General features: G+C 45.7%; 1 protein-coding gene across 10 annotated transcripts in view; it reads left to right on the top strand.

Annotated features, from left to right (window-relative positions):
* LOC119444370 (fatty acid synthase-like) overlaps positions 1–12,581 on the top strand; it is a 648,066-nt gene that overhangs the window by 609,597 nt on the left and 25,888 nt on the right. For 6 of the 10 annotated variants that reach the window (XM_049663304.1, XM_049663305.1, XM_049663303.1 and 3 more), the window contains exon 21: positions 8,466–8,651. The exons of 3 other annotated variants lie outside the window; for them this stretch is intronic. In XM_049663304.1, the coding sequence (XP_049519261.1) occupies positions 8,466–8,651 (186 nt within the window). The remainder of the gene's footprint in view (positions 1–8,465; positions 8,652–12,581) is intronic. One more of the 10 variants, XM_049663308.1, reaches the window with a different exon arrangement.

The following is a 12,581-nucleotide window of genomic DNA, read 5'->3' as shown; positions in this document are numbered from 1 at the left end:
GCTTCGCTGGACTTCCCTCTTCACAGGGTGGAAGGACTCTGACTTGTATTTCTTTCTGTGCAAATGTAGGCTTCTCCTTATAATATCTCCAGTCATAATAAGAACTGGTTTTGGCACGTAAAACCCCAGAAAGAAGAAGGAAATCTCCAGTCATTGAGGTGGAGAAGTCAACTTTGTGGACATAGAGCAATCACCTACTTCGTGAATGGATTCCATCCACTTCGGCGTTGAAACATCCTGTTCGTGGATGATTGCATATGTTGGAATAGGCCTGCGGTTTGCAGTGAAGTACAATCGGCTGCTGCTGCTGATTGTAACACACCTTGATATCGTTTATCGCAATTGCCTTTAGAGAAAACGATGATGCACATGTATTCATAAGAGTGCTGTATTTTATTCTGATTTGTTAGACTTCGTCGACTCGTCCAACTTGCCACGTCTCAAGCTCTTCGAAAAAGCAGTACATGAAAACATCGTGGTTGAAATGAATGGCCTTGAAGGATCTAGTGCAGTGTTCTTCGTGCATCCGATCGAGGGTCACGTGCGTGCCTTGACAGAGCTGGCACGGTACCTTCCTGTACGCGCTGTTGGACTGCAGCGGACAACCGACGTAAATTTGCGGTCAATCACAGAAATGGCGTCGACTTACTTGAAGGTAAGACACTCACAAAGAAGAGGGCACGGTACAAGAACGTTATCGCACTAAATTTATTGCCACCGGTCTCAGTAAACAGTAGTGCCTGTCAAGAATAAAACAAGTATTGTCTGAGATTGACACGAAATTGTGGCCTGCTATATGGCGACTTGCATAGTGACTTTCCTCTTGTTCATATCCATAATAACATACATTACAGCCCCTCGAAGCAAAACGTAAGGGGCCATGCATAGTAATCATACTAGGAATTTTTTACTGAAACTCGAGTAGTGTAGCATTAGTGAAGTCGCAAATTTTCTTGATTTATTCTCATTTGAAAGATAGGTTGAAATTTGTAAAGACTGCGGATAATTGTTCACAAAAGGCAGTAACGCCGCCGGTTCCTCACGTGTTCGGACGTTTTCTTTTTGAACTGTATATAAATGAAATAACCAATTTAGATACGAGAGCTAAATACAATATATATGCTGCAGACACCAGTTTGTATACTACTGGCAACTCAGGTGCAGTCGTTGTACTAGGAGTTTTGAATGCACTGTATAGAATAAGCGACTGGACCTTTCATAATTAGCTATATTGAGATGTTCTAGATGCACACATTTAGGCCACGACGCCGATGTGTGCTTTACGGGCTCCCAGCAGTGCGACAAGGAGAATTAGAAGACGAAGAAGACGTCTTTAGTCTGGGGATTATTCAACACGCTGTTCCGCCGTCTTGTTCAACGTGTTGTCTCTTGCTCGAGTTGAGCCGCGACACTGGTGTAGGTGCTGGGCACACAACCCTGCCTGATGCTCCGGACGCCTCCTGGAAGCCGTTCATACAACCCATCTCTAATTACAACTCCTGTGCATCGCTTGAGGCGGCGTTTGTTAGGCCTTGCTCCCGAGCTCAATCCCCTACAGGAACGCTCATCCGGGTCCTGTCTACCTCTACGAAAGGCGACCGCCAGCCCGCCACAGGTTCCATGAGTTCCACATGCCAGCTCTACTCACACTCCGTCCCAGGTAACCCTTCTGCAACCACTGGTTCCCAATCGCTTTCATGGTGGCGCACATGAAGACGTTGAAGATTGGCTTGACCAGTACGAACGTGTTGCCAAGGTCAATGGGTGGACTGCTGAATAAAAGCTCTCCCACGTGTATTTCGTCCTTGACGGTAGTGCTTGTACGTGGTTTGAGAACCGTGAAGTCAGCATCGCTACATGGAATTATCTCCAACATCACCTAATTGAAACATCCGCGAGTGTAGATCGACGGGACCGTGCCCAACAACTAATTGAGTTGCGCCTTCAGAAACCCAACGAAACTGTAGCAATGTTTGCCGAGGTCGTAGAGCTGACCCTCACATGCCTGAGGAAAAGAAGTTCCGCCATCTTATGCGTGTTGTAAAAGAAGAACTATTCGCCGGACTTGTGCGCAATCAACTGAGTACCGTGGCTGATTTTATAAACGAAGCCACTGGTATTGAACGCGCACTCCATCTAAGGTGGAGGCAGTACGATCGCTTTCCCACCAGCACTCCTATCCACTCCAATGACCGTTGGAAATCGGAACTCCCTCCGTGATCTAATTAGAGAGATTCTTCGTGAAGAACTTAGCTCTGTACATCGGCAGTGTGCACACTCGTGGCGTCCGTCGCTGAAGTCATACACGATGAAATTAGGCAAGCGTTCTCGGCAGGCGATCCTGGTTATGAGCAGCGTCCCCTAAGTTACGCTGACGCTGTCCGACGTCACCCAGCTGTTACGCTCATGCAGTTACACCATCAGCCGCCGAGGGCCACACATTGGTCATCACCACCAGAGGAACCTTTGAGACATCCGCCCTTTGAACCGATCCCGTCCTACTGCCAGCCGCCGTCAGCTGCATTTTGGTCACCGCCACAAGACGAGGCTTCGAGGCTTCCGCAAATTGGAAAAACGGACGTATGGCGCGCTGTCGGTAGGCGCCCTCATCTGTTATGAGTGCGGAGGCATCGGCCATATTTCCCGTCATTGCTGGTACCGCGACGCCACATTTCGACCTCTTCAATCCTGGTCTGACGGTCGACGCATCACTGACGACTACATGCTACGCCGCGACGACGCTGCTTTTCAAGGTCTTCCAGTAACGCGCACTCTGAACGATGACTCTGACTAACCACCAGACCGATTTTGGCCGGCGGTCAGGCCCTCCGTCTCCTGCTCATTCATCTTCACCAAATGGACGTACTTTTGCTGACCTCCGGGGAAGAAGTGCACCCCGTTCACGCCGGCGAAACTAACGGCGCCAACCTCTGAGGATAAGGTTGGGGGCCGACAACAAGACAATGAAAAACCCCCAATAGTCCCGCTGCAGGAAGCCGCGAAACCGACAACCTCTGATACCAACGAAATTGTGAGCGCAGATCTTATTGTTTCCGTTGATGGACAGCAAGTGACGGCAGTAGTCGATACTGGTGCCAATTATTCGATACTGAGTCAAGGTCTAGCCCTTCACCTTAAAATAGTAAAAACGCCCTGGATGGGACCACATATAAGTACTACGGGTGTCCAACTGCTCACGGCTGCTGGAAGCTGCACAGCGAAAGTCACCATAGGAGGTTCTTCCTTAGTGGCAACATTCGCCGTTCTTTCAACATGTGGTAAATATTTAATCATAGGCGTGAAATTTTTACCAACATCCCGGACCGCTTGGTTACGTTTCACAAGAGTCCTGATTTAATTCCCTGCTTCTCGCCGCAACGCAACTCCTTCGTCTTATCTAAAACGACGTAGTCGTCCCACCGCGGTCATGTATCCTTATTTCGGTGGCATGTGACGTACGGTTTGATTGCGAAGGAGTTGCAAACCAAGTAACCCCGTTGTTATTTACTCTCGGCATCTCCGTTGTACGAGGCATCGTAAATATCACCGATGGGCGAACGAACCTATTGTTAACAAATTTTAGCACAGAGTGACGACTACTACCAAAGGGTACGGCTGTGGCCTATTTTGACGATGTCGCTGATGTTATCGGCTGCTTTTCACTACTCGAAGAAGCGCATGCACAAGACCCAGCACCTGTGCTTGATGTAAACACTACTGTACCGCAACGTGAGCGAGAACGACTTCTTGCGCTACTGGCCGAGTTCCACGACTGCTTTGCGTCGACGTCAAGAGTCGCTCGCACGCCCCTAACCAAGCACCGAATAATCACAAAGGACGCAGCGAGACCGATTCAACAAAATCCTCATCGTGTAGCCCTAAAAGAACGTAAGACGATATAACAGGTAAACAAAATGCTTGAAGACGATGTGATTCAGTCTTCCAAGAGCCCCTGAGCATCACCTGTAGTTTTGATCAAGAAGAAGGACGGCAGACTGCGTTTTTGTGTAGATTGTCGAAATATAGGCTGATGATGATCGAAAGCCTAATCAGGTGACAAAAAGACGTGTATCTGCTTCGCCGCATAGACGATTCACTTGATAGGCTTCGAAACGCTCGTTATTTCTCTTCAGTTGACTTAAAACGGGTATTTACAAATTGAGGTAGACCCAAGAGGCCGTGAGAAAAACGCTTTTGTCACGCCAGACGGACTATACGAATTTAAGGTCTTGCCTTTCGGCTTGTGCTGTGCACCTGCTACGTTTCAACGGCTTATGGAAACCGAGCTTTCGGGGCTGAAGTGGAAAACCTGCTTAGTCTATCTCGGCGATGCCATAGTGTTTTCCACAACGTTTGAAGGGCACCTGGAACGGCTTGAAGCGGTTATGCAGTCAATAAGGTCCACCAGCCTCACCCTAAAGCCGGAGAAATGGCACTTTTGCTTTGAGGAGCTAGAGTTTTTTGGCCATGTCGTCAGTCACGCGGGTGTCCGCCCGGGTCCTAAAGAAATTGCCGATGTCACACAGTTTCCTGTACCTTCAGATAAAAAGGCTGTTTGGCACCATCTGGGCCTCTGCGCTTATTATCGGCGGTTTATTGCAGACTTTGTTCGCATTGCGTCGCCGTTAACTCGCATCACGAGAGACGACGTTGTGTTTGTGTGGGGCGACGAACAGCAAACTGCATTTAACGATCTGCGGGACCGTTTACACACGCCCCCTGTGCTTACCCACTTTGACGAGACCGCTCCTACAATGCTTCACATGGATGCCAGCAATGTTAGTCTTGGATATGTGCTTGTGCAGTGCCAGGAGGACACAGAGTGATCGCTTATGCAAGCAGAACGCTCTCACGCGCACAAGCAAATTACTCTACAACTGAGGAAGGATGCCTCGTCGTGGTATGGGCGATTACAAAATTTCGCCCATACTTGTATGTTGCCCCTTCAAAGTTATCAGCGACCATCATTCACTTTGATGGCTCACAAATCTTGAAATCCTTCCGGGCGATTAGCACGTTGGAGCCTGACACTGTAAGAGTTTGATATGAAGGTCATGCACAAGTCGGGGAAACGGCATACCAACGCTCACTGCCTGTCTCGGTCACCTATAGAGTCGGCTCCTTCTACCGATGAAGAGGAAACAGCACTCCTCGGTCTTCTCGACACGTCTACCATTGCACAACAACAACGTGACGACCCTGAGTGGCATGGCCTGAATAATTTATTGCACGGACGGACTCAGATAGCACCTAAGGTTTTCACAAGAGAATTGCCATAGTTTTACATAAGGAACAAAGTTGTATGCAAAATGAAGTTCTCATTGAGCGGATCCAACTATTTGCTCGTCGTTCCTACTGCCCTTCTAGTGAAGTACTGGAAGCATGCCACAATGAGGTCACTTCTGGGCACCTTGGAAACACCCGAACACTGAACACAGGTCGAAAAAGCTACTATTGGCCAGGACTGCCCCTTTCCGTGAAACATCTCGTTCGGACCTGCGTAGATTGTCCGCGGCGTCAGATTGTCAAAGCTATCCAGAGAGGCAAAGCAGCAGAGGTGGCACGATATTTCATAGAGAATGTTGTGCTGAGACATGGCGCACCAACTATCGTCATAACAGACCCAGGCACCACATTCATAGCCGCGCTTTTAGATCGCGTCCTGATGTTGAATGGCACGACTCATCGAAAGACAACAGCCTACCATCCACAAACAAAAGGTCTAGAGCGCCTGAACAAAACACTCGAAGACATGCCTTCAATGTACGTGAATATAGATCATACTAATTGGGACGAGATTCTGCCTCATATCACGTTTGCTTATAACACGGCTAAACAAGAAACTACACGGATGACTCCATTCAGCCTTGTCCACGGACTCGAAGTAAGGACGATGCTCGACGCCATGGTACCACGTGAACCTGACGACATTGACACGGATGCCAATGCGTTTACGCAACGATGCGTATACGCCAGCAGCAAGAGTACGATGCAGGTCACTATAATGCCCATCATTGACCTGTAACTTACGAAACTGGTGACAGAGTATGGGTCTGGACGCCTATACGAAAACGGAGACCATCCCAGAAGCTGATGAGGTGATATTTCGGACCCTATAAAGTGTTATGACTGCTAAGTGACGTCACATACGAGGTCGTTCCAGATAGCTCTTACTACATAAGGTGCCGCCGACACCGTTCTGAACTTGTGCACGTAGTGCGCATGAAGCCCTACGTCAGCGAGGGACTGTACGAGGGGCTTTAGTTTTCACGAAGCAAACTTTATTGTTTAGCATCGGGGCCATGCTCTTTTAGAGAGAGAGCAAATGACGCGTACTGTATCTTGACATTTAAACGACGATGACGATGTGTGCTTTTACGGACCCCAAGTAGTGGGACAGGGGGAATTCGCAGACGAAGAAGACGACCTTGGTCTGGTGATTATTCAACAGCCTCTTCCGCCGTCTTCTTCAACGTGTTGCTGTCCCTTGTTTGCGTTGAACCGCGACAATATATTAACTTTCGTAAAGCCAAAGCAATTCTATTCCGTCCACGCAACAAATATGTCCAGCTTCCTCCGATCACACTAAATAATAGTGAGAAAAATCTAGTGCCACATACAAACAGAAAGTGAGCTTTCCTTGCAGATCACATCATTTGGGGCGACTCTGTTAAGCATATTGTCCACAAATCGTACAGTATTCAAGGCATAGTGGATGATCACTCTTGTTATTTTCTTACGTTAGTCAACATACTGCTATAAAATGCCCTCTTCCTAATGTATATTACCTATAGACTTCTGGTCTGAAGAAATACTAGAAGCGAAAAGCTAAACGGACTTACTCGTTTACAAATATTAACAGCCCCTTTACTGATATTAAAGCCGCTTTCCTTGGGCAAACAGCGAGCTTTTTTTCAAAAGCATAACTTTTTTCCGGTACATTGAATTTACGGTTATGAAATATGACAGCAGTAGAAACTCGTACAAGGAAATAATTATCACATTATTGTTAGGTTGGAAAAGCTGGCAGAAAATTAACTATATACGCGTATGATTCACAGACACCGGAGCAATCAAACGTATTAAATCGGGCACAAACTATGGCAAATGAAGCTGCAGGTCTTGTTGCCCACAATGCCGAGCACCAAGTACAGTGAGAAAAACACTGACTGAAAATTTATTCAGAAAACAGAGAATAGACTTATGAATAAATGCTCAGTGCAGAAAATTTCTGCCGGCCTATGCTACAATTTTGTATGTCTTAATTTTTTGTGTGGTATTGTATTATATCGTACTGCTTTGTGGGCATTTGTTACGATATCCTGTCTCATTTGAATTTGTAGTTTTTGTTTATTACATATGTTTGATTTCTAGAACATGCTGGTTGAAAGGTCGTTGCATGGCACCGTATAGATTAGGGTATAGTTTTGTACAATTCCCAAATTTCAGACTGCTGCTGAGTCCTGTGGTGGCCATGTCCCCGTAAGCTGTCCTAAATAAACAGCTTTCTTTCCTGGCCACCCGCAGTACTCCTATTGCTGCTATTTCCTGATTATAAATTTAAATGTAAATTCCATTCCTGATTATAAATTTAAATGTAAATTCAAATTGCAGGTGCCTATATCCAACATCACACAAGATATCTTTAGTCAAAATAATAATTTCTTCGAAGTGACAGTCTGTTTGGAAGCCGTAGTATGTTGTGCAATTCGTTTTCGCGTCGCCCTTTATTCGTATGCCATTTTTTCAAAGGAAGGTGTGTAGCAGAGTTTTCACTTTAGCAACAATGTAACACATTAGATAAGAAGTAATCTACACCCTCTATATATCCTAGCAGTATTGCTCAGGAGTAGTTATTTACAGCGGGCATAATTTATGAATGAAGGATCGAAAATATGAGTGGGTTGATAAATACTTCATTGAACTACCCATCAAATTACCAGAAGGAAACCCAATGAATTCACAGGGAGCTCAATTTTTCTAATTGAAGTACCTAGTAGGTAAGTGGAAGTACTAAATCTCCCAGAAAACGAAATTATCACTCTTTTCAAGGAGGTCTCTAACGTGGGCATGAGACTTAATTTTTATACGCATCAGAGCACTCGCGAATACTGCACCAGTCCCAATGCACGGCTACAGACTGCATGTATGCAGCCAAAGCTGCTTGTGGGAAACGAAGTGTTTCCACAAACTAGCATAGTACAGCTGCTATGTTAGGCCGTATAGAGCAAGGAACTTACAGCACTCACATTTCAAATATTACAAGCCAAGCAGGAGCAGTAGACAAGCAGCCACACAGTGTATCTTTTCATATGTAATTTTGCTCTTCTTCGTGTAATGATGCACTGACTAATGTTCGGAACTTCTGCCACGTCTTATCGGTTGCCCAGGCAATACTGAAAACGCAGCCCAGTGGTCCGTATCACCTGGTGGGATATTCGTACGGTACTACGGTGGCCCTTGAGGTAGCTGTGCAGCTACAGGCTTCCCGAGCCACCGTAGGGAGCCTAACCTTTCTCGATGCTGCACCACAGTACGTGCGCGTGGTTTCGGGTTACCGACGCGACCTTCTGGATCAAGAAACCGAAGAGCAAGATACAAATATCCTCTGTGCCTACCTCATGCAGTACGTGGACGCCGACTTTACCGAGGTTCGTAATTGAATTTTGTTTCAACTAGTTCTTTTTCAGCCAATCGTTAGATACGGGAACATCAGCGCATCTGTTCCTCAAGTGCGGGGCTACAGATTAGTTCAGACAAGCAACCACCCGCCTTCTGACCTCTTTTTTTCTTGATGCGAACCTGGTACCGTGGAATGGGAGTCCAAAGTTCTACTCTCAAGTGAAATCCGCGGCTGCTAAGTTCCCTACGATATCTTATAGCTAGCTGGAATATAGAAATTGAACTCAAAATTTATTCAGGGGAGCGGCAAACTGCTCACTAGCAAATTTAATTATTCAGGTACAGATAAAATGGAGCATCATCGCATAGCTACTGGGATTTTACATATGTTAATAACGTTTATCTCTGGGCTATTTAAACTATAACTATGGTTACAAAGATGAAAGTGTCACACACAGCACTGACTTCTGCAGCAACTACAGCACAACTTCTGCATTATACACCTCTTTCTTCTTTTTTTGCACAAGAGCATAAAGCAGGCATTCCAGTTTATTCCGTCAGCTCGTTTACTCTTGTTTTGTGGGATACTCACAGCACAAGTTGTAAGCCTTGCACAGCTTCAAGGGAAATCAGTGTTCAGTGGACGTAGAGCTATACTCTGCAATGGCAGAATCAGGGTCGCTATCCTGTACGCGTTCGAAAAGGCGATATTCGGTTTCGCCTCACGCGATTGGCCTAGAGTGGCCTAGGCCGCGATATCGGCGCGGGTTAGACAACCGCGTGAGGTGAAACTGAAGGTAGGTTTTTAGAACGCGTGCAAGGTAGCGGCCCAGTTCTTCCAGTGGTCATTAAATATTTCTAAAATGCTCAACGAGTACGTTTTTGGTTGGATAATGGAAATGTAAGCTCAACAGGTCACGAGTCTATGACTGATGTTGACAGGCATGTTAGTTCGAGTGCATAAGACTTGCCGAAGAACTGGATGAAAATACAGGCATTACTGCTCTCTATCCTAACTTCAGAAATTTGCGATGTACTAAAATGCTTTCATTTTATGTTGCCGTATAAAGCTTTTGCCTGCAGAAGCCATCAATCTAAGGGGTTTTCCTTTTACCTCGATTATGTGTTCACGTCCAACAATTGCTCAACAAGTGTTCCAGGCTGATTCCCACAGTTATTTGCATTGAACACATCTCTGCTTTCACTAGCAAACTTGGATGCAAACAGATTTAGTTACCCTCATCAAAATCTCAATTTCCCGCCAGAAGCACACGGTTGAGTGTGTAATAGAAGGAGGTACCACAATTTTACACGTCTAAAATTATTTTTTCAATCGAGAGCGACTTTGTGGGTTCTAATTAAGACGTAGGGTGCGCACCACGGTGCATGCAACCGTCAAAGGCGTTGCTCCCGCTTCCGGAGGGGCGAGCGCTTTTAATGAACTGGTCCCGTGAGCCTGTACGTAAACGATAAGGCCTTCTTAAACCTGAAGTGCTCTGCCCCTAATGCTCCCCTTTTCTTGAACCTCAGGAGGGAAACCATACTTCTGATATATGGTGTATTAAAGATATGAAAGGGAAGACATGAAAATGTGCCGGCTTCATGTCATCATTCTAAATTCAAAATGACAGTAGTTTGAATTTGCTGCCTTATATTTGTGCTGTGTTAAATTATGCCAACAGCAAACCAAGCATGAGCTTTTGCTTCTATAGTCATCACAGGCACCCAGCTCATTGCCAGTACATTTAATTTCACTAAGGAAATCTGCAGTCTCATTGTAACACCCTTTTTTGACAAGTGGCTGTATCTGTTGAGAGGCCAGACAAAAAGTAGTCACGTTTCGCGAAACTACTCAGCTGTTTTTAAAACATATTTTCAACTTTTCAATGACACTTGCTTTTATGTGTATGTCTCAAAAGAGCATACTTTATCTTGACTTGCGCCTCAGCGACATTACAAAAATTACAAGATGACTGCCAAGAACATGTCAGAATTTTTCTTCTTAGTGTGACATACTGTCTTTTGAAAGTTTTGGTGCAGTTTAGTTACATGGTGCACCCAGTATACGCACATTTTAGCTTTCTCGTCCAAATAGCACGGCAACGTATTTTGATGCTTTGGAGTGCGCTCCTCTGCACCATGTGGAGTCGTGCTCAGATTGCTCCTTCACACCCTTCTGTCCTTGCAGCTGCCTTCTTTAGTTTTATAAAACGGGTGGCTGAAAAATATTGTGGGCAGGAATAAACATGTGAAAATATTGTAAAACCGCATCCAGATAGTCAAGGAAAAGATCACTACACAAAAAAAGCATTACTACTTAGTATTTCTACTGAAATGCGTGTGAAACATCTAAATGACTGCAATAGTCAACTGTCAAACTAATTTCAGTTTTTAGATTTAAATAAAAAAGAAATAACCGGCAGTTAGGCATCACTCCAGCACAAACTTTGCAATACGTCTGCTAAAAAAATGAATATTGGTCATTGTTGGCACCATCCCCTCCTCTAGGGGGAGAGCTTGAATATGGATGGATGGGGCATTGGTGGTATGGTGTGCATCTCTTTTCTGCTGCTATCAACAAATATAATTCCTGAAGAGTATTCTGCCTCTTTCGCTTATCTAAAACGAAAGAAATGAGCCGCCAAAGTAAAGGGAGCATACCGAGTGGAGTTAAGAAACGTATAAAGACTACACACGGCGTACACAAGTGGCCAACAATAACGCAAATGGAGTGCTAGAAGAATGAGGGGAGATGACATGATAATGAGTTAAACTGCCTCTAAAGAAACCCGTCAAACTTATGAGACTGAATTGTGTATGCTCTGCTTATGCTGCACTTGAAGCTGATTACAATTTGAAGTACTCATATCTGCAGTCATTTAACTGTGAACAGTGGAGCATGTATTTTCTTGTATAACTGACCAAAAAGCAAACCGCGCAAAGCTGTATGACGAACTCAACTTCACGCGTTACCACGAATCGAGCCCAGTTTTGTGCTAGGTTAGAGCTGTCGCTTCGATGGGCACCGCCATGTTTGTTGACGAAAGCTTTTGGGGTAGCTTTTGGGGCTCTCACTAAATCGATGAAATAGCGTGCCTGACGCAAAAGAAAACACAGTTTCCGTCTTGATCATGCGCAGCGGCTTCGACGCTATTTCTTTGAGGCCTCAATACGTTTGAGGCCCCTATTCTAAAACTCAAATTGCTGGGGTTTTACGCGCCAAAACCACGATATGATTGGGAGGCATGACGCAGCGGTGGACTCCGGATTATTTTTGGCCACCTTGGTTTCCTTAACGTACACCTAAGTACACGGGTGTTCCTGTATTTCGCCTTGATCGAAATGCGGCCGCTGTGGCCGGTAATCAAACTCGCGTCATCGAGCCAGCAGCACGACACCACACAAGCTAAGCTAACACGGTGGGTGAAGTTCATGTGACGTGGTGCACTGACGTCATCGTGGCAAACATGTTTCCATATTGGCAGAATGAGTATCTGCATTCATGACGTTACGGGCAAACCATCTAGAAGTAAAAGCAACAGAACCCACCTTTGGCTCGGGGTCTTGCTCCCATTCTTTTTTATACTTGGCCCACTCCCCTTGTTTGGATTCTCCTCCCTGTGGCGAATCCGATCTTACGTCCAACCTATCGAAATGAATCTCGAATCTAAGCACGAATAAAAATTCATCTAGCAGGAAAAGGAAATGGCAGTAAAGCTTCGCGCCAGAAACCTGGGGTAGGTCGAAAGCTGTGCCCGGCGCGATACTTCATCCGGAAGACATGGCCATGAACACAATGGAGCGTATCATCCACCTGTGCTTCCCTTCTTTCATGTCGGCGCCACGACCGCCCGACGGCCCCGACCCTATGTTATTGCTCTCCCATTCTGAGCATAGCCATGTTAGTATAGGGTACTGTAAAAAAACCCACTACTCCCAGGTTCATCTCGATACCCGGG

Source organism: Dermacentor silvarum, chromosome 3 (assembly GCF_013339745.2).
Source record: "Dermacentor silvarum isolate Dsil-2018 chromosome 3, BIME_Dsil_1.4, whole genome shotgun sequence".
Taxonomy (NCBI): Eukaryota; Metazoa; Arthropoda; class Arachnida; order Ixodida; family Ixodidae; genus Dermacentor; species Dermacentor silvarum.
This window is presented reverse-complemented; position numbering and strand designations above follow the sequence as displayed.